The sequence below is a fragment of the Mixophyes fleayi genome, chromosome 8 (genome assembly GCF_038048845.1).
Source record: "Mixophyes fleayi isolate aMixFle1 chromosome 8, aMixFle1.hap1, whole genome shotgun sequence".
Lineage (NCBI taxonomy): Eukaryota > Metazoa > Chordata > Amphibia > Anura > Limnodynastidae > Mixophyes > Mixophyes fleayi.
The window spans coordinates 18628746-18652582 of NC_134409.1; the positions used below are offsets into that span (position 1 = coordinate 18628746).

Here is a 23837-nt window from a genome sequence, read left to right on the forward strand (position 1 = left end):
GAGGGGTGCCATATGGATTTCCTGTTTAAACGCCGTGGCCCCCTGGTTTTCAATGAGTACATTAAATGGATTTTTATAATAGTGTCTCGTTCAGATGTGGTTTGTTTAATGTTTTCTGTTATTGTTTATCTGCTCAGTTGTGTCGTTTTTGTTTGATGTTTGTGTATTTTGCTTTATTTGTGCTTGAGGTACAATCTGCAGGATGGAAGAGCTATATTACTTAGGCATGACGAGTAGCCTGGAAACAGCTGTCAGGCTTTAAAGCTCAATATTTCCTTATTATTTATATAATACCCATCTCCATTCCCACAGTACCTTATTTTACTTTGCCTACTTAGCGCTAATTGCTACTATTCCCATATCCTGCCTGTTTGATATAATAGTGTATTTACTATTTACAGCATCCTCCTGCTAGCTATAACGGACTATAATGCTGTGTCTAAGGATAGAACATTATATATAATGTACTGAACGATGAGCTATAATAGTACAGTACATTATAAATAATTATAACTGGCAGAAAGAACACGATCTGACTGGAGCTTTGTGATCAGTGGTAGCTGTTAGCGTTGGAATGTGGTTACAACCTATGGTTACTGTCTAGTAAAGCAAGTTACTCAGGGAGAGGTGGAAGGAATTAAGTCCTGTAAATAATAACTGTATAAACATATCCAGTAAATAATATCTATATAAACATAGCATTCTCGTGTCACCACTTCAGTGTGCCGTAGGAAAACTTGTATTAAAATGGATATCGTTCACCATGCTGTAAACTATTAGATATTAGACATTATCATGCATTTCTGTGACCTGTGTAATAGGTCACAACTCCTATTATATGCTTATAATTTACAGTAGGGGATACATTATTTCATATATATATTTTGTTGCATGGAAATGTAAATAGCTGTCTTGCTGGCAATTATAAAATTTATTGTACTCATTATGCTTAGAATTTGCAGATTGTATTTTGGGTAATGCACTCTGCTGTAAATTACATGGATATTATAAGTTAACAAGGAGTCATATACCTATATTAAAGTGTGAGACTGTAGGTAGAGAACTTTTATAGAGGTCACAGGAATCTGAGATGACTTCCAATATCTATAATAATTTACAGTACAGCATTCCATCTTCATTTTCCTAATGAACACAGCAGTGATGACATCACAACTCACCCATTATAAGCAAAGACGTCAGAACTTCAGTAAATAGATATTATTTACAATAACGCATTTTCCCATGCACACAAATAGTCCTAGTTATAAAATGAAGTATATTTCCATAATCAAATGTAAATGCTAATTATTAACATGTCAAAAGCTGCATGACTAATTTACAATGACTTTTATCCTTAGTTTTAGTGATATGATTTAATAAATAAATATAATTTATTTACAGTTTTTATTTCAGTTGAAGACAAGTTGTCGTTATTTTGGACCAGATATAATACTAAGTTACAAAGGCAGCAACAAAACTGCACACATACATGTCTTCCCTTATCTCAGGGTAACACCACCTCTCCACTTTGCCCATGATCTGCACCTGTGATCCAATTCCTGGTTACAGGACTGTTTTTGGGCTGTGCCATCTTTGTGGAATTTCTTTCCTCACACAAGATCTTCCCCTCCAAACCTTCAAGCGTTCCCTGAAAACTCACCTCTTCAGACAAGTTCCCAAACCATCATCTTAACCTCTTTTCTACCTGATTACCAGCCCTCTACACATCACACTCAACTTATGTATTCTCCTTCTATACTAAAATAATCCCAAATCGACATTGTTGTGTATATGGATCATATAGCCCCACTAAGCACTTATTCCCATTGCAATCTGACAGGACCAGTACACAATCCGTGGCACTGAACCTCATGTATCAAACTCCTACTTCCCTAATAAATATGGTCTCATTTTAATATACATTGATTTGAGAAAATTGTAAGCAGTGTACGTATGAGAAGAAATCTGTGCAATAAAGTGTTTACTTTGCAGTTTTGTAGCACAAAACCATTTCAATTTGCAAAAACAATTATTCCTTATGTGTAACAATACATAAATTCTCTATACACCATAGGAGACCATACCACTCACGCACTTCAGTTTCTGTACCATCAAGAGAAGTGTTATTTTATTTGCCATAATATGTAGATTAGGATGTGGTCTATGAATGTGTCATAGAGGCTTAAGCAACCTGTGGCACACCAGCTGTTGTGGACCAACAAATGACAGCAAGCTGGGACTTGTAGTTCCACCGCAGCTGGTGCAACATATGTTGCCTACCTCTGGCATAGATAGTATTAGAATCTTATTACAATGGCAATAAATCAGGGAGATCTATAAATTTGGAAACTCTTAGCGCAGCCAATCCTTAGTGTATGTATGTCTTCAGGCTGTCTCCTTTAATTTATCTTCCCATTATCATGTACCAGCTTGTTCATTGATGGGTCTTGGAGCAATGTTCCACTTCACTACATACCAATAAACATCTACAACACTAAAAGTTTTCCATGCATTGTAATCAATATTAGTAAGTGATCCATCAAGGAGGAGGGGGGGGGGGGTGACTGACTTGTGAGGTTTATTAAACTCTCATCCTCCTATGAGGAATAGGGTTTCACTAGTATCACATGTGCTTGTTAAAATTCACAAGTCCATTTTGTTCTCAAAACTTTTTCAAAATATTTAAAAAAAAACATGTAAACATACGAGTATAAAATAAATAAATAAATGAAGGATAAGGGTAAGGTAATGTGAGGATAAAGGAAAGTGTGTTCTATTTCTCTTTCTTTCTCGGTGATGACCAGTGCCCCCACCCCCCTCACTATATTGTTATAAAATGTTTTAGTATCTTGAGTATTCTGGGTAACAATTGTATACTTACCTGTCTGTTTAATGACAACCTGTTGTTGTCTTTGATATTTGCCACTCAAATGTTTTCAGCTCCATTGACATATGCCCATGGTATGTATTATGTAAGTGTTTTTGTTTTTATTCCTGCAAACGTACTAATTGTTGATTCTTATCTGTACATCATTGCTATTTTCTGTACAGTGCTGCGGAATCTGTGGCGCTATATAAATAAATGATGATGATGATAGTAACATTGATCATCTCATTAAATAGCACCTGTCAAACGGTGGGATATATTAAACAGCAAGTCAACAGCCAGTTCTTGAAGTTTTTGTGTTGAAAGCAGGAAAACTTGAGCGTCAGAACTGGACAATGGATCAGTTGAAGACTGTGGCCTGGTCTGATGAATCACGTTTTCTTTTTACATCACGTGGATGGCCATGTGTGTGCGCATTGTTTACCTGGGAAAGAGCTGGCACCAAGATGCACTACTGGAAGGCAGCAAGCCAGCAGAGGCAGTGTGATGCTCTACTGGGAAACCTTGGGTCCTGGCAATCATGAGGATGTTACTTTGACATGTACCACCTATCTAAACATTGTTACAGACCAAGTACACCCCTTCATGGCAGTGCACTCTTTCAGCAGGATAACTACACACTGCAAAAATTGCTTAAGAAGGGTGAGGAATATGACAAGAGTTCAAGGTGTTGACTTGGTCTCAAAATTCCCCAGATCTCACACCAATCGAGTATCTGTGGGATGTGCTGGAAAAACAAGTCCGAGCTATGGAGGCTGCACCTTGCAACTTAGATTGTAAAGTATCTGCTGCTAACGTCTTGGTGCAGATACCACAGGACACCCTCGTAGGGCGTGTGGCGTCCATGGTTTGACGTAACAGCTGTTTTGGCAGCATGAGGGTGCGTACACGACATTTGCCAGATTTTCTTGTTGTGGCTGATCAGTGTATGCACTTACTTAAATTCAAGGCATGGAAGTTGAAGTCGATAAGTGTTTTTATTTTTTAAAAGTACAGGGGACTCCTCTTCACTCTCGTATTGACACAAGGGATAAATAATAAATAGGAGTCCAACCTCATGGACATTACATCAACCAGCCAAAGCCAGATAAACTGGTTCTTGTGCAGAATCTTGGAACCTAGTGATTGTGTCTGGATGCCATCAGATCCAGATCTGGCACTCCCCATTTCCAGACTATCTCCTGAAACACCTGAGGATGCAGTTCCCAGAATTGCATGCCTGCTGAGATAAGTTGTTCACTCCGGGAATAAATCCTGCCGAAATCGCTGGAACAAATTTTTCCACCCACAAGAAGATCTGTTCCGCTACCTGCATAGCTCCTGCACTTCTTGTTCCTCCTTGGCAATTTACATATGCAACTGCAGTGGCATTGACGGATTGCAAGTGGACTGGTTTTCCTTGAAGAAGAGACTGAGCTCCCTGGAGTGCTAACAGCCTGGCTCTTGGCTCAAGAACATCTATGAGCCGAAGCACTTCCCTGTCTGTCCAAAGACCCTGGAGACGAAGCTGGAGAACAACAGCTCCCCAGTCCTTCAGACTGGCATCTGTGGTCACCAGAATCCAAGACCACAGGACAAGAAATTGGCCTATCATCAGCTCTTGAACTAGCCATTTCAGAGTTTGACGAGTCTCCCTGGAGACTCTGATTTGTTGGGTCTCTAGATGAAAACCCCCCCCAAAAAAAACAGGGAGGGACCCAACCAGTTTTAGTAGATTCTACTGTAATGTACAAGAGTGGAAACAACTGTATGGGAGGGTTTCAAACGTCGATACGTCAAGCCTAGAATACCCATGCCCAAGCGCATGGAAGGACAAGGGTGACTCAGGATTAACCATACAGAAAGTGGTAGGGATCTGTAGAGAAGGTTCTGGAGATAGATCTTTTGAATAGTGGTGTCCATTATTAATCCTAGAAACGTCATCCTCTGTGAGGGCATCAACTGGGAACTGGAATAATTGATTATCCAACCATGTTGCTCCAGAACTTGTATAGACTGGGTCAGATGCTGATAGAGAAAAGGACCTGATAAGGATTTGAGGTGAAAATTGTCCAAATGCGGAATAATGTTCACTCCCAAGGCACGTAAACATGCTGCCATTAATGTCATAATCTTTGTAAAAACTTTCTGGGCTGTGGAAAGCCAAAGGGGAACGCCCTAAATTGATAATGGGAGCTTCCTACTGTAAAAACAAATGACTGTTCCCATCCAAAACTTGTCTACTCGTAGATGTTGGTTTAGCCCCTTGAGGTTTAATATTGATAGAAACAAACCCTCCTGTTTGGGCACCAAGAACAGGTTTGAATAAAACCCCTGATGTTTCTGCCACTCTGGACATGACCCCCAACTCCAAATATCTCAGGTGGACACCACCCACTGATATTTGAATAATTGTAGGTGAACCCCTACCCCCTGCAGTGGCGAGGAGAGAAAGGTTCCGTCATGCGGATTATTATTATTTATTTATTTTTTGAGATCTTGTGATTTGGACGTCTTTTGGAGTAAGCATCTCTACCCGTTTGCGACTGTCCTCGTGTTGCAAGGAGTCTACTTCTATTGGCGGGCTGAACTTTATAGCCCGTGTTCAAAAGAAAGGGTTTCCAAAAAGACAAAAACACAGAGTTCGTGGTTTAGGGACATTCAGTCAGGAAAGTACTTTTACTTCCAGTTGCTTGGCTAAGCACTGTCCAGTTCTGGACCAAACAGAGAAAAAGTTTCAGTTAAGTGCGCATACATAGCATTATGAGTTTATATCAATAAAAATACATATCTCCTAACTCTACAGGGATAAACCCAGAGTTGTACTCCCCAACACAATCTTGTTTTAATATATATAACAGAATAATCTCAACAAAAAGTTGATAACTATGTGAAAGAAATCAGTAAACATTGCACATATCTATACAAATAGATATCTGTAGAAGGCAAAACTGACATAACACACTCATCCCTCCCGAACCATGTCTAGAGCAGACTACCCATAGATAGAAAGCAACCCGTCAGACAGACACCGTCTACTGCTGATAGAGAGCAGCCCGTCAGTCACACACGGTATATACTGCTGATAGAGAGCAGCCCGTCAGTCACACACGGTATATACTGCTGATAGAGAGCAGCCTGTCAGTCACACACAGTATATACTGCTGATAGAGAGCAGCCCGTCAGTCACACACAGTATATACTGCTGATAGAGAGCAGCTCGTCAGTCACACACAGTATATACTGCTGTTAGAGAGCATCCTGTCAGTCACACACAGTATATACTGCTGATAGAGAGCAGCCCGTCAGGCGCACACACAGTATATACTGCTGATAGAGAGCAGCCTGTCAGTCACACACAGTATATACTGCTGATAGAGAGCAGCCCGTCAGGCACACACAGTATATACTGCTGATAGAGAGCAGCCTGTGAGTCACACACAGTATATACTGCTGATAGAGAGCAGTCTGTCAGTCACACACAGTATATACTGCTGATAGAGAGCAGCCTGTCAGTCACACACAGTATATACTGTTGATAGAGAGCAGCCTGTCAGTCACACACAGTATATACTGCTGATAGAGAGCAGCCTGTCAGTCACACACAGTATATACTGCTGATAGAGAGCAGCCTGTCAGTCACACACAGTATATACTGCTGATAGAGAGCAGCCTGTCAGTCACACACAGTATACTGCTGATAGAGAGCAGCCTGTCAGGCACACACAGTATATACTGCTGATAGAGAGCAGCCTGTCAGTCACACACAGTATATACTGCTGATAGAGAGCAGCCTGTCAGTCACACACAGTATATACTGCTGATAGAGAGCAGCCTGTCAGGCACACACAGTATATACTGCTGATAGAGAGCAGCCTGTCAGTCACACACAGTATATACTGCTGATAGAGAGCAGCCTGTCAGTCACACACAGTATACTGCTGATAGAGAGCAGCCTGTCAGGCACACACAGTATATACTGCTGATAGAGAGCAGCCTGTCAGTCACACACAGTATATACTGCTGATAGAGAGCAGCCTGTCAGTCACACACAGTATATACTGCTGATAGAGAGCAGCCTGTCAGTCACACACAGTATATACTGCTGATAGAGAGCAGCCTGTCAGTCACACACAGTATATACTGCTGATAGCAGCTTGTCAGTCACACACAGTATATACTGCTGATAGAGAGCAGCCTGTCAGTCACACACAGTATATACTGCTGATAGAGAGCAGCCTGTCAGTCACACACAGTATATACTGCTGATAGAGAGCAGCCTGTCAGTCACACACAGTATATACTGCTGATAGAGAGCAGCCCGTCAGTCACACACGGTATATACTGCTGATAGAGAGCAGCCTGTCAGTCACACACAGTATATACTGCTGATAGCAGCTTGTCAGTCACACACAGTATATACTGCTGATAGAGAGCAGCCTGTCAGTCACACACAGTATATACTGCTGATAGAGAGCAGCCTGTCAGTCACACACAGTATATACCGCTGATAGAGAGCAGCCTGTCAGGCACACACAGTATATACTGCTGATAGAGAGCAGCCTGTCAGTCACACACAGTATATACTGCTGATAGAGAGCAGCCTGTCAGTCACACACAGTATATACTGCTGATAGAGAGCAGCCTGTCAGTCACACACAGTATATACTGCTGATAGAGAGCAGCCTGTCAGTCACACACAGTATATACTGCTGATAGAGAGCAGCCTGTCAGTCACACACAGTATATACTGCTGATAGAGAGCAGCCTGTCAGTCACACACAGTATATATACTGCTGATAGAGAGCAGCCTGTCAGTCACACACAGTATATACTGCTGATAGAGAGCAGCCTGTCAGTCACACACAGTATATACTGCTGATAGAGAGCAGCCTGTCAGTCACACACAGTATATACTGCTGATAGAGAGCAGCCTGTCAGTCACACACAGTATATACCGCTGATCAGTGTCTGAGGTAAAACTGCTCAGGAGTTTCTTCAACTGTCTACTGTCCAGTTCTGTGAATTGACTTCAATGAAAGACCAATTTGTGAAGGGGAAGCAGTCCTATAGTTTTTAACCAGTATGGGGCATATTCAATTACGATTCACGGCCACGCATATAAAGCGCCATTACGGTAGCGCAACATCGCGGATTTCTGTGTGCACCCCATAGGGGTGCGCACCGAAATCCACAATGTTGCGGTACCGGGACACGTGCGGCCGCGCGTAATCGCAGCCGCAAATCGTAATTGAATATGACCCTATATGTTCTTTAAAAAGAAACTGACAGGCCATAAACTATCACAGCATAGAAATAGATAGTATAATCACTTGTTTTGACCCTGGATATTGCCTCAAAACAGTATGGAAATTAGTATCTGGATAATAAAATTAATTTCTCATTTCTCATAATCATTTGACTGAACGCTCATGTAAAATACTGTCTGTTAACTTTGGAGCCTTCTATAATATAACTAAACTGTAGGTAGAAAATTATATATATATATATATATATATATATATATATATATATATATATATAAGCAGTCTTCTCTCTATTACCACAAGGAGCCTCATTAACTAGTTATTCCCCAGTAGGTACTTATCTGCTGAGGAGAGGGTCACACTGTACACATACAGCCCCCTGGTCTTTATGCCCCACAGATAATCTGACAAAGCATTTTGAACAGGTATAAAATTCTGCACAAGAATTCTTATCAAACATTGTATTTCTTCTCTTTTTAAGGAAATACAGATTAGGCAACTTTCACAAAGAATAAAACAGTAAAAACATTACTAGTTCTGACTCTGGCTGATGGCCTCAAAACAGTAATATAAAAATCTGTGGTAATAATAATGTAAAAGTAGAAGATATTGTGAAAATTCACCTGAGTGCAGATAGAGTCTAGTTATAACCCTATGTGCCCTTTGCAAACACATATAAGATATATAAATCAACTTCCCCCACTGGGGTACTTAGCTGCAATTGTTTCTTCAAAGAAGTGAAGTCAGCAGCAGATGGATTCTCCATTATTTCAGTCAGGAGTCTGAGGTAAACTGTAGCTGAGTTTTCCCGCCTTTTGAGTGCACCAATCAGCAGAGAGGGGGCGGGTCTCCGTTACACACCCTGTACTGGAGGCTTTTATAATCTTTGGGGAAGCTCATCCTACCCACTCACTGGAGGCTTTTGCTTATTATAGCTTTCCTTTTGTTTCTTTTGAGTTGCAGCCTTTTAATCTGTGCTCACATTGTGGCCAGATGAAATCCAAGTCCCCCCTCCGCCTCAGTAAGAGAAAATTGTCATTTCCCTGAAAATGGCCGCTCCTCAGACAAAGTCCTCGCACTCTATGCCTGAGGCAGCACCGGACCCAATGGCAGAATACAGCGTGTCGCATAGTGGCTGTCACTGCCTGCAGGCTGATTCTCATCATAATCATCACCATTTATTTATATAGCGCCACTGATTCCGCAGCGCTGTACAGAGAACTCATTCACATCAGTCCCTGCCCCATTGGAGCTCACAGTCTAAATTCCCTAATATACACACAGAGAGAATAGGGTCAATTTTGATAGCAGCCAATTAACCTACTAGTATGCTTTTTTTGGAGTGTGGGAGGAAACCGGAGCACCTGGAGGAAACCCACGCAAACACAGGGAGAACATACAAACTCCACACAGATAAGGCCATGGTCAGGAATTGAACTCATGACCCCAGCGCTGTGAGGCAAAATCTTGTTATCATCTTGTTCTTTTAACAAAAATGGAACTATATTCAATTTAAAAACTAAATGAACCAGTGTAAAACATAACACTTATCCACTCCTACCCTGATGTGTCACTAACACTAAAAAAATAATAAAAATATAATCTAGCAGTAACTGCAGAGCAGTACTGAAACAGCCCAACTCCTTATGCACTTAAACAAAACTGTGGTCTGTGTGGTTGCAGAGGGGAGTAGTCAGCAGCAAACTGTCTCACAGTTTTAGCCTCTACTTAGTTATGTTCACTTTCCTCTAGTCCAGGCAACCTTCTTCTATCAGTGTGCCAGAAAAAATATTTTCGAGCCCAGGAGTGCTGTGTGTGTGTGTGTGTGTGTGTGTGTGTGTGTGTGTGTGTGTGTGTGTGTATATATTTTTTTTTTTTTCTTATTTTATCATGCTAATTTCATGGTAATGTTAATAGTAGAGCCAACAAATAAACATTCATGTTATGCTGCATGTCATGCAGTTAGTGCCTCCAGTTTATATTGTGCCACAAGTTTATATTATGCCTCATACTTACTCTCTGCAGACTCGGCCTGGACATCCACACATCATTCGTTTCACCATGGAGCGGATTCATTAAAACAGCTGAAGATTATCAAAATGCAACAGTTCCATTTTGATAATCTTTGGTTGCTTTAGTAAGGCAACTGCAGAGCTCCGGAGTGCCAGAAAGTGGTCCAAGTGCCACATCGGTAAGCGTGCCGGGGGTTGCCTACCCATGCTCTAGTCGATGAGACCCAAGAGTAACAAGCTATACATCATTCAGCAATGGACATGTCCTATAGCCGGGCTGGACAACCCATGGCTCTTCATATATTGAAGTTACAAGGCTCAGCAAGCTTTGCCAGCCAATAGCCGGCAGGGTATGCAGGGACTTTGTTTCACAATACCTGGAGAGTCACAGGTTGTCCAGGCCTGCCTTATAGGATAAACTGTTAAAGGGCTGCTGGGTGTAATTCCATTTAAATACCTTGCCTACTACACCATACCACACATCTCCACTGCTTACAGCCATTGGAGACAGGGGTGCGATTAGGACTGTAGGAAATCAGCATAGCACAATATACAGATCACCACTGCATCATTAGCATATAGTGACCCCACTAGTAAATGGGGATGTCAGGCTTTTATACACAAGGTACAAAGTAACAAATTAAATATGGATTAAACATTGTAACAAGCTGTCTTATAGTAAACTGCACCCAAAGCAAAATGTTGGTGCAATTCTTATAAAGACATTTCCCTATGCGTGATGCCCCTCACCTGTAACACAAATTGAAAGTTGTTGCAACACCGTGACGAAGACCTTTAAAAGTAAAAAGCAGAGCTGGACTGTTGGAGGAACCCAATAAACAGTAAACACAGCATCACTGCGAGACTAATGTTAAGCTCATGCAATCATCTTGTATTAACCAAGAATTCCTGTATGTTGTAACCATCTAGAATAAAATCCATTATAACTGGACTGTTGCGATTTCAAAAATACATTCGTTTACCTTTGGGTTTTTTCCATTTAGAAATATGGACACGAATAACTGTGTTTAGAACCATAGCCGTGATTTGACAAATAAAATCAGTTAAAAGGCAGGGTTAAGAAGGGTCTATTTATCATTGACGGATGGTACTGTCAATCACGCAGGACATTCACTTGATTCATCATCATTATATAGCGCCACTAGTTCCGTAGCACTGTACAGAAAACTCACATCAGTCCCTGCCCCATTGGAGCTTATAGCCTAAATTCCCTAACATACACAGACTAAGGTTAATTGGCTGCTATCAAAAAATTGACCAACCAGTATGTTTTTGGAGTGTGGGAGGAAACCAGAGCACCTGGAGGAAACCCACGCAAACACAGGAAGAACATACAAACGCCACACAGATAAGGCCATGGTAAGGAATTGAACTCATGACCCCAGTGCTGTGAGGCAGAAGTGCTAGCCACTAGGCCACTGTGCTGCCCCAACGGCTCGTAATTGCGACATCTTATTAACCCAGGACTGACAGTATATAAGAACTGTCAGTTCATTCTGTCGGCTTGCCTTGACTAAGCACCACAGCGCGAAATGCGCGTTGGCGTTACCGCTGGGTGCACTTGATTCTTTGCTGATATGGAGGGGATCGTTAATGCAAGATTGCTCCCATAAGCCCAGAGATAGTGGGGAGCTTAGGAGGTAACTAGCAAGACACTACCCATAACCTGTTCTTATACATTGTGACTGCACTATTTAGGTACCAACCTTATTAGAATTTCAATCCAAGATCTACTGAGGCAGATTGGATATTAACCACTTGGTGTTAATACAGATTTCAGGTTTGTGGTAAATAAACCACTCAAGACAGGATAGATATACATTTCCAGTCTTTTGTTCTACTCCTCATAGTGGTAGTCTTGTCTATAACCACATCAGTGACAGAATTGATCACTGATTTAATACTATAACCTACATATTAGCTACACTAGTACAGCCTCCTATAGGTTTGAGTATATAGTTACTAGTATCCAGTGCACCCCATTATTTTACTTCTGATTTGTTTTATTAGTATATCATTTTATATTTTGCTTTTTAAATTATATACAATAAGTTATGTTTTAAGTGGATGGTTTATGTGATTATAATTATCAATTGTGGATTCTTAGTGCACTTAGCCAAAAACCTCCTGTCCTTTTCCTTTCTAGATACGTTATACCTGAATAGTAGGTTGCACTCCAGTTCTAAACTATAAAATTACTTAGAAATTATAATAAATCACTATTCTTAGCCCTACTGATACTATATGTACTGGGTCATAATCCTATGGTTTGTAGTACAACCTTTCTTTATACATATACAAGATATAATTTTACAGTTCAATGAATAGTCAAAGTTGGTTTTTACAAAGTTTTTATTTGACCTGAAACATTTGCTATATTTTTTTTTTAGAACTTCTGGAACTGTTTCTTGGTTCCGGCAGCTTTTGTTACTTTCAGGACGTTGAATCGAACAGTTTTGCTGAGAGGACGGCACTCTCCAACAGTGACAATGTCCCCAACCTGGACATCCCTGCAAGACAAGAATTTCAAGTTCAGTTATACCAGAGTATGAAAATAAGACATCTAGTGCTGGGTTAAACAAACATTTCTTTAAAAAAAGTATGCCAGCATGCAAAATGATTGATTCCGAGGGTTATAATAATTTTTTATGAACTTTGTTTCATATAGATGTGGCAGTCTTCCAGCATTTGACACAAGCCTCACATTACTCCAGTGGAAAAAAGCAGGGTACCCCAAACGGACAGGATGCCTGAACGCAAGAATTTTCCCTCACATCATGACAGGTTCTATCCCAAACAAGGGGATGAAGATAATACAATAAGAAGATCACACTGGCAAACTTATACTTTACACATAAGGGAGGTACACACCATACAAGCCTTAGCAGTTGCATTAAGATAGTGAAAAACCTTGTTTTCAATTTAGTGTTTTTGCTTTTTGGTAGAACAAGATTAGTGTTATCCTATACAGTTTGATAAGATGCGAGTTCAGCTGGCATAACAATTATTGAATTATTATTAATTATTGAAAACATAATCCAAGGTCTCACAATGACCACTTTTCCTTATTCACTAGAACAAAATAAACTTGGCAGTTAGTGTAGAATATGGTTACCTACTTAGATTGTGGCAGAAATGTTGCAGTTTCCGAAAAAGTTCTGCATAGAACCTGACAATTTCATCTTATATTCAAGAAGCAGAATTAATAAAAATGTTTCCAAGGAGTACATTATGTTATGCTTCAGGAAGTCCATCTTAAAACTAATAGGACACTTCTCAGAGCCAAAGGGGACATAGGACTTCTGAAGAAATGAGAGGGTAACTAAAGAGTAAAAAGAAACCTCATGTAACCATCAAATGTTGGTGTGGTGAAGTTAGAAAGTTTTGGGATAAAGTTATGTTATTAATTCCATTTCTACACTACATCTGGTGAAGGAGTCACATTTGATCAATGGGATCTAGGTCTGCTGAAGATGCTGATAGCTGTGAAACGTTGGCTCACTGTTCTGGAGATACCTATCCTAGCTCACCATGGGATGATAGTTATATTCAGCTAGATTCAATAAGGAGGTGATCTGTGATATTGAGTGTGGGGAAATGGATGGAATCGAAAAATTGTTTTTGCAACTTTGTTTCATATTTATATTTTAGACATTTGTTGGATACTCTACTATATGTGTAATAAGAGTGGAATAGCTGATAAGTCAATTATATTCAACTAAATAAATGGTCCCATCAATTCTTGAAATAAATGTATTACTACTAATGGGACATATGCAAAGAATGCATAATTTATTTACATCCTTTATACAGAGTCCGGCAAAACATTTAAACAAGCTGTATGCTTTTGTTTCCCTATTGTATTTTTAGATCGTTCAATGAAAAAAATATTTAAATATATATATCCAAATCTTGAGTATGATTGATAAACAAACATTCAAGGTGATATCTCCTTAGGCTCCTATGTGTACTTTGTCCTCACTCAACAGCATCTGAAGTGTGTTCTTCCATAGGACTGTTATATCTTAAGGTGCATTAATGCTTTTGAACTCTGCAGGCCACGGTGAAATCAAAACCAATATTGATAAGAGTTCTGGTCCTTTAGCTTGCATAAATTTTCTTCAACTCTCGGTATTAACATGCATTTACCCGATTTTAAGATCAAGAGTTTAACTCATTAACACCTGTATCTATGAATCCTCATTAACACAATACCAGGGATTATGAGGTTTAAATCACAAAGCTCAAGCATTAGAAGACTGGTACATGACAACTGAATGCAATTTTAATTTCTGGGAAGCTGCTGGATAATAGCTGGCCTGGACCAATGAGACTTCAGCCACATATAACAGGCAGTAACCGTAAGATCACAGTTCAGTTGTGGGATAGTTTCCTCTTGTGCTTTGTCTCAATATCGCCAAGAGGGACTAAACATTGTGCTCACACATCCCATCTACCCATTACTAGGTAGTGATTACTTATGTGAGCCTGGCAAGACCACCGATCATTTATTGATTTGTGATAGAGCAGTTTTAACAGGTTATACTAATATAGTAAAGTGTGGGAAAAATGATCCAGATGAAGCAGCCGCAACCTGCCAATTCTGTGCAGACAACTATATGTAAAAGAGGAAGAAAAATAAATGATTTCATCTTGACTGTTCATCTGCTTATATATAGTGTATAATATGTAATCACTATTCCAGGTTATTCCATTTTTTCAATAATCCAATATATCACTAGAAATCCGTGCACGGAAGCAAATGCCCCTTTTAAAATATTCAGAATAAACTAGTATTTACAATTTCCTTCACCCATGGACACCCTACAATAGCACTGCAATTGTTTATGTTCTACATTTTAAAAATAAGTTGGAATTAGCATCTTGGGAGATTTCTCAATGCTCTATCCACAGGGCTTAACAAATCCTCGTTGCCAAGTCACCATAGTGATCACAAGAAACACACTGGCACCCAGTCACTAAGTAGTCCCTTTGTCAAGTTGAAGTCTGCTGCCAGGTCCAAGAACTGCTATCAGCATATATTATTGACTGAGGGTTGCTTCTTGCAGACTGCAAATTATCTACCTACTAGACAGGAAGGACAGTGTCACCCAGAAAGACCGTACTGGGGAAGGCTGCAACTATCTGCAATACAGAAAAAGGAGCCATAATATGATAAATATAACTTCTGTTAAACTAAGGACTATCAAAAGTGTCACTGAACTGTCAATTTACTGTGCATCTCCAGATTATGGACAGCTTACAATATGTCAATGAATTATAGTACAATTGTGTATGCCCATATCTTGAGGCCCAACCTGTGGATATTGCTGCTAGATCGCATGTATTTCTCCCTAGTCCAGGTCATGTGAAAACATGGCCTGTCTTCACTTAGCTGGCTTGTATCCAACTCACAACAGAACTATAGAAAGGCTGGTCTTTTCGTAAAGTGAGCACATCAAACGTCCCCTGGCAACATGCCTCTAATGCAATCACTGAGCTGTAAGCAGTGGTGGCTACCGTAAGGTAAAGTATAAAGATGTAATACACAAGAGCATTAAAAGGAGTCCACTTGAAATTGCCAGCCACAAGGTGCCACATTCACAATGGTTGTATAGACCAAGGATAAAAGCATGGTGTATTCACCAGCTAGCTTGTTGCCAGCAGCTTTTGTAAAGAAATTTCCTTTAAAGAAAAAAAAATAAAGAAAGGTATTTAAAAAAAACAAACAAAAAACAACCTAGTAAAGATAAACCAGACTCAAACACCAGCTCCCTCAACTGATCCCAGTGATTAAAGTTACATGAAGGTGAGAACATTCATTGGTTGGCCTGTGCCCTTCTGCAGGTAAATGCATTGTATTTACTTATTAAGCTTAGGGACAACCCCAGAAAACAACCTTCTCATCCAGTGTTCTCCCCAGCACCTATTGTTCCAGGTGCTTCACCCGGTTGTTTTTACTTGCCACCCGTCTCGTGGAGGTCAACAGTCTTATAATAGAATAAACCATTGTTTCTCTTATTAGAACAGGCCTATGTGAGCACTACAGCCAGTAGAGTGTGTTAGACCACTGACCACCAGTCTGACCAGTCCTGGCAGGAGTGGGCAATAAGCTGCAAAATGTTTCAATATTATTGCAAAGTATTACAACTACCCCCACCCAGCTACCTCTTAATGCCACCTGGTTGGCAAAATTTTCTGGGGAAAACAGTGTCATCACCCTTTGATACAAAAGATGTTCTTTGAAAAATGTTATTCAATACAGATCACAGCTGTGTATCCACCAATAGCTACAAAAAGATAATTTACTGGTAGAAAAGACGACCATGGCAAAAAACAAACATAGCAGAAGTTGCAGGAGGACATGAACAATACAATGAAATACTTGCCACAAAGAGGAGAACCTCCTAAACCAGTTTCTGAAAATGTTGCATATTTGTAACGAGTAGTGGATTTAGATAAAGCCACAAGCATTACTGGTGCAAGGGTCCTTTAAGTTAGATTGATAGCTGTAAAGTTTAGTTTGACATATCAGTCATAATTAAACATTTCTTGAAACATCCTAAAAACCAGGAAAAACTATTCATTGCTTTATGTAAACTTGATAGACATAAAATATGTCACAGGGCAGGTAAGCAGCTTGTACCCAGCCATTATAGGATCTTAAAAAGAGTTCCTATAACCAGAAAGGATCAACTAAAAAATAGTTGAAGTGAAACAGACATCACCTTGCAGTGCTTCCTCCTGGAATCACTGAGGAACACTGATACAGTTTAAAGTAATAGCAGGGTCAGTTTAGTATATTTTAGATATGGTAGCACAGACACCAGAAAATTCCATCACTTGGAAAACACCTGTACAATATTATATCTTGCAATCAGTTCTGATTATTGTACCAACGTTTGTTTAATGGCCCCTCAATATACCATTGAAATCAGTATCCAGAAACTCATGAACAGATTAGAAAGTGTATTGTACAAACTAGTGTAAAGGTTTTAACTTAGAAGTTCCAGCATAGTTCTAAATTTAAAAATCCATTGCTGTGCCCCACAACAGGCTTTACACATTGAATTCTGGAATAGATTTACCAGATGCTGCCGGACTACATCTTACCTGAAGCAGGGAGAGAGATGCACAGACATGTTCTTGTGGCGTTTCTCAAAACGGTTGTACTTGCGAATATAATGCAAGTAGTCCCGGCGTATGACAATTGTGCGCTGCATCTTCATCTTTGTGACCACACCTGCAACAAAAAAGTTTAACGCGATTCATAGTATGAAGCTAGGTGGTGCAAAACAAACCATTTACAGAAAACGGTCAAGAGAGACCAGTCTGCACAACTAAGTTTGCTAAACTACCATTCAGTGTATAACTAATGATGTAAGTAGTTCTGTGAGGCAAAGCTCAAGATTATATTCACAAGATATAAATAAGTTTGTGTCACTAGATCATATTTGACCTACCAATAACCAAAACCAATAGATGCTAGTGCAACATGGAGTAATTGATGGGGTAACATTGACTCAGTTTAATCAAGTCACTTACCAGAAAGAATACGGCCACGGATGGACACATTACCAGTGAAGGGACATTTCTTGTCAATGTATGTGCCATCAATTGCCTGAAAGACAAGCATAATATTAGGGCCAAATCTGACTACTTCATTCACATCCAATAAGATTTACCAATTACTTATAGTAAGACTCATGTTTTCTGGACCCTGCCAACATTATGATCTGTAAATGCACACTGTATTTGAAAAAAAACCAACAAAAAACAAACAACTTTGCATGATCTTGAACACACAGTAAGTATCTAAAAACCACCCAAAAATAGAGTACCCCATCTTCAACAAATGTTATGGTGCTTCTCATGTATCTTTTAACGTGTTCACCCATGAAAGCCTCAAAGCTGCACGAAAAATTTATTGACAGTAGACATTTACCCTTTTTCCAGCTCTGTATTTTTCATATGTTAGCACTTTCTAAATCAATTGAATGGTCATGCTTAATGCACAAGCATTTTTTATACAACATGAGTAACCCACACCCCCCCTCCCCCTAAAAGTTAAGGCTTTTTGTGTATAATGGAGATCTGCCCCAATCTCCCAGCTAGTTAAACAAAGTTACATGTGTCATATCTGTCAGCGTATGGAGAGTACACATATACTCTATATCTGAATGTTAAGATGTCTTCATGGAGGAACATTACCTCTCTTGGGGTCTTGAATCCTAGCCCAATGTTCTTGTGGTAGCGGGGTAGTTTCTCTTTGGTGGTCTCTCCTAGAAGCACACGCTTCTTGTTTTGGAAGATAGTGGGCTGCTTCTGATAAGCCCTCTCTGTCTGTAAGAGCAAATGTATTATATTAGTATTACCATTAAATCAGGTTCAAGGATGCAAGCAAAACCAAACATTTAAACACATCACAAGTAAAAACATGTAACTTCGTATAAATGTGGAGTTTCATTAAGGAAAGGCACTGGATCCAAAAACATACTAGTATGTTAATTGGGCAGTCACACTGTTTAATGCAGGTTGCTGCATCCTCCCTCATACCACACTAGTTAAGTGTTGTTTGTAGAGGCAGGGCCATAACTAGGGGTGATCGCCCTGGGCACAACACTGAAGGGGAGGGGGTCAATTTAGGAATATTTTAGGTTCATTTGGTTAAAATTGAGTGCTAGGGGGGCAGCATTTGTCTTTCTCACCCCAGGCACCAAAAAGTTACAGCTCTGTGTGCGTTAGGGAATCTAAACTAAGCTCCAATGGGTCCGGGACTGATATGAATGAGTTCTCTGTACAGCACTACAGAATTAGTGGCGCTATATAAATAAATTGTGATGATGTGTAGAGGGCAAAGACTAGATGTTGGGTACATTAGATAGTGTGGGTTGGAAAGAGCAGAGGCTGGGTACACAATACAACATAGGTTCCAAATGGCAGAAACTAGGCACATGAGGCAGCAAACTGTGGGTTCAGACAGAGGGTAAGACAGGACAGTAAACTGCAGGGAGAGGCTGGGCACATGAGACAGTAAAGCATGGGTGGCAGAGGCTGGGCACATGAGACAGTAAAGCATGGGTGGCAGAGGCTGGGCACATGAGACAGTAAAGCATGGGTGGCAGAGGCTGGGCACATGAGACAGTAAAGCTGAGTTTGCAGAAGGCAGACACCGGGCATATGAGAGCATGAGGTTACAGGAGGCCTATACACAGCACATGGGAGAGGTAAAGCACAGACAAGCACTACAGACAGTACAATAACATCCATGGGTACAACATAGCGTCACTGCAGCCGGAGCGGAGCAAACAGCACCCACAGCCAGGGGAAGGAGCGCAGACACTCGGCCATAGGACACGGCCTCCACGCGGCGCCATCAGTCCTAGGCCAAGGCTCCATACACAGACACTGTACTACCACTCCCGAGCCCCGGGGTCTCTCTCCCACCAGGCTGCGCCATCACTGCGCGGCTCCCGCCTGCAATAAGTGACTTTATCTCCCGCCGGACCGGAGCCCTCACCTGAATATCCGCCATCTTGGGCTGCCGGGTGAAAAAGAGACTCGAGCTCAGCCACGGGGTTTCCTAAGCAGGCGCAGGGGCGGACATGACGTCACAGGTCTGCCCGCGCACTCAGTTCGCTGAGATGGGCGGGGACTAAGTATGCAAATACGCGTGATCCTTAAACTAGCGTGTGACGTCAAAGCCCCTCCCCGTAAATTAATATTCCAAGGAGCAACGGTCCATGTCCACGTGGTGTTCCAGCTGCTGGGGGAATGCTGGGATTTGTAGTTCAACATGGGTTCATGCGCCACAGGTTGACTATGGAACAGCATTACAAATTCAAATGATATTTTAATGAGTGCTTGTGCTTTGTTTTACAATTAGTATGTGCTGTCACAACACCTATTTTTTTTTTACCTTTGTACATGATTGTCCACTGTCCCTAATAGCCACTGTTTGAGGGCCCAGTGAAATCTTAGACATTTTTGACCCCATGCCTCAAATATAAGCTGCAAATTACAACTACTTTTTTTTGCATTTCTAACCGTGTGCTCATTCTCTAGTCTAGACTTTCTAAGTTAATAGTTTTATTGTTACATGCAAAAAGCAAAACAAAAACATTTTAAGCATGTTCAATGTCTGCAATTATATTTTTATGAACAGCATTTATGAAGCCAGAGAAAAGTGCCACAATTACAGATTGTGTTTTTTTTAAATTGCATAATTGTTGCTTGTTTATTTTGTTTGTATCTTTTGCGATCCTTTTGCCAGTGTGCTCCTAGTGATGTAAATACTAGAAGGGGAAAAGGGGATCATAGAGATACAAACGATGAATATTAGTAGATACTCTTTTTGGTATAAAACATTTTTCGCATTACTTAGAAGGTCATGTGTATATTCATAAGCTATTCTGAGTCCTTTTCTAAATCTGAAAGTACATCTGTTTCTGGTTCTGAGTGAAAGACGTAGTGAGGGGTATCTCCAATTTTAATCAGTGCATTAGGTTGTGCGATTCATTTTTTTTTTAGCAAGGGTTAGGGCCTTTGTAGGTTGTGTTCAGTTTCGTCTTTCTGTAAAGACTGCATCAAATTTAGATTTCATCAGGTAAATATGCCCTTTCTACCATGCATCCCAAATTATTTTTTGAAGAGCTGAGATAGATGGAGATTTTTTGCTGCGGTTATGATGTTGGATGGTAGAAAAGTCTATATGCAATAGACACCTTTACCATTGGGTTAATAAGGGTATGTACTTTAAACCGCAGTGGAGATACACTGTACGTGGACAAGTCCACCAAATGCGATTAAGGGTCCCCCTGTGGCCACAGTTGCACCGATAACTAGGATTAGCTGTATTAAACGTTTTAGATAGCCGTTCTGGAGTGTAGTATCTATATGGAGTGTAGTATATTTAATATATACTCTGTGCTCTCTCTGATCAGACTACCAGGTGGGGAGTTTGACTGGGGCGGTACACCTGTCAAACCGTAACGCAGGTGTCCTAAGGCGAGCTCAGGGAGGACAGAAACCTCCCGTGGAGCAGAAGGTACGATGGAGATAGAGGTACGTGGAGATAGAGGTACGGGCTATGCCTTTCTCTAGCTTCCTCCCACTTCATGATACCCCTAAGAGTCAATGTAGATCAGTGGCGGATCCACGAGGGGGCGATCCTAGCAGGACCTTGCTGCCGGTAGCTGCACATATCTCCCTGCCTGTCTCTGCCGAACGGACATGCACATAGTGTGCAGCCGCAGACAGCCTTGGCTGTCAAAAAGGGGGCGGGGACTAAATCACCTCCCGTAAAATAAACTTCTAGATCCGCCCCCTGTGTAGATGTCAATTTATAGGTTATAAAGTGAGTAATTCATGCCTTTTGGTGTAGTGGGTGTAAGACAGATTGTTTTGAAAGATGTTGGCTCATGCAATGTTTCTGCATATAAGGACATGAGGAAATGTCTAATCTGAAAGTATTAAAAAGAAAAAAGTGTGAAGGAATTTTTTGTTGGCTCATTTCAGCGAGCACTCTGTTAAGGCCATGATTTTAGCATATAGTTTAGATTGTATGTCCAAAGGTAGATGAGTGTATAACTAGTGCAGTTACTAATATTTTTTCTTTATGTATTACCACAATCCAGGCTTCTAATATAGCTTTAGGCAGTGGTCGAAATGGAAATGTAGAAGTGGCGACATGGAAAATGTAATGGGAATGTAAGCAGTGGCGGATCCAGGGGGGGGCGATCGGGGCTTGCTGCCGGCGGCTGCACAATATGTGCAGGTCCGCTCTGCAGTGACAGTGTGCTGCCCGGGTGCTCCGATTGTGTTTAAAACACAATCGGAGCAGCCGGGCAGCACATTGTCACTGCCGAGCGGACCTGCACATATTGTGCAGCCGCCGGCAGCCTTGAAGTCAAAAAGGGGCGGGGCCTAAATCGCCCCGGGTAGGATACTTTTCTAGATCCGCCCCTGAATGTAAGTGAATGGAATTTGATAGCTTTACGATGAAAGCAGTGGGAGGAGTGCAGCTCACTTCCACCCCTGGTTCTAGGAAAGGTTTCTCCCAGAACAGTAGGAACTGGATAAGACCAGTAGGTGTGTCTAGGTGTCTTGTCCTCTATATTGGTTGCAGTTCTTAGTATCTGTTTTTATTCTGTGTGTACAAGCAACTGCAGAATAATACTTATTTTCATCTGTACGCTAGGTGTTAGTGATACAAGCAATGTATATTAGTATATATTCTTTTAGTATACAGAATTTTCATTGATAATTTTATGTAAAGAAGAGTAAGAGTGCCAAGGCCTTAGGATGGGCAGACCCACTCCTCTGCTTTCTCCCCATGTGCTGTTCCTCCTCCCCTAACTGTATCTGCTTGACCTCTGGATTAACACATCTGCTCAGTGCTTTGTACAGTCTCCAGGTGAGTCTACAGGTAAGTAACATTGGCAAATAGAAGAAACCAGGACCAGCAATGGCAGTTTCTTCCCCCCCCCTCCCTACACACACCATCCCAGCTGCGCATATTTATTAAATCCTAAAGGCTTTTTAACGTAGGGCTGGTTAGGGGGGGATGTAATTATTAAATGTGGTTGCTATTGTTTTAATGTTGGGCTGGTTGGAGGGAGGGAGGCCTAGAGACTTCACTTTACAGAATCCAATATAAAACATTTCTGCTAACATACAAAACCATTAACAAAACTGCACTAACATCTATTCACCTGTGTCAAAATATGCCCAAGTCAGCCCTTCTGCTCTGCCCAAGATGAGTGCCTCAGCTACACTTATTGTCTCCCACTGTCCCCCCCCTCTTACCCTGTGGGGGAGGTGCAGTTGTCTTCTTAGGAGTGTGGCACAGGCTGTGACATTGCACAGCGTCACCCTCTCATCGCCAACATGGGTGAGCAGCAGCTGTCAGCTTCACAGGTGAGAAGTTATCGGCCACACCTCCATATCAGTGGCCGACACTCAGTGTTTGTGTGCCACATGGAAAATAAAGACACAGAATGAGTGACACTATGTACCTTGGTAGTAAGTGTATTTGTTAAACCCCCTAACTACACATCCAAGGCCTTACTAGGGGGGCGTCACATACAGGATTTTTGTTATTCACGCAATTTACACTGGCCCTGCACAATTTCAGAATTGGCCCATTATCACTGAATGTGTGTCCCCGAAACGTGTGCAATATCCAATAATGATCCTGTGGAAATCGTTAGGATCATTAGAAAGCATGTCATTACATGCGGTTGGAAGATGTCTACTATCGACCTTCCAACGGCAGTAATAGACCACAGAAACCGTAAGTGGTCTGGTCTCTTGGCCCAAGCACTGAGCAGTCTGAGTTTTGGTCAGCCATATGGGCTACCAAACTGGACAGTGAAAGGATCAGCCTGTATATGGCCACCTTAAGTACTCTTTATGTTTATCTTCTCCAATGCAGTCCTTTATTGTCCAAAGATTGTCACTAGGAGCTCATTTAATAGCTTAGTTAGGACCAGATAAACACTACAAAATTCCGCTATACTGTAGTCACCAAATACTTTGAAAATAAAATTTTCTCTAAAAAAGGGCAAAGGTGAGCAAACCATTCTTTGTAGCCAGACAACCAGTCTCTCAATATGGGGATCAACTTATTTTAGAAGTAACATCATGACTTTCTCTATCTGTATTATCCAG

The 23837-nt window shown here is 40.9% G+C and overlaps 1 protein-coding gene across 1 annotated transcript; it reads right to left on the reverse strand.

The window, feature by feature from the left end:
* Positions 1 to 12500: 12500 nt before the first annotated feature.
* On the reverse strand, positions 12501 to 19828 carry RPS11 (ribosomal protein S11). The gene is made up of 5 exons (XM_075182028.1): positions 19687 to 19828; positions 18378 to 18509; positions 17712 to 17787; positions 17280 to 17409; positions 12501 to 12676 (listed from the first exon to the last, which is right to left on the reverse strand). Exons 1-5 carry the CDS (start codon positions 19699 to 19701, stop codon positions 12553 to 12555), a joined length of 477 nt encoding a protein of 158 aa, XP_075038129.1. The 5' UTR covers positions 19702 to 19828; the 3' UTR covers positions 12501 to 12552.
* Positions 19829 to 23837: the final 4009 nt, after the last annotated feature.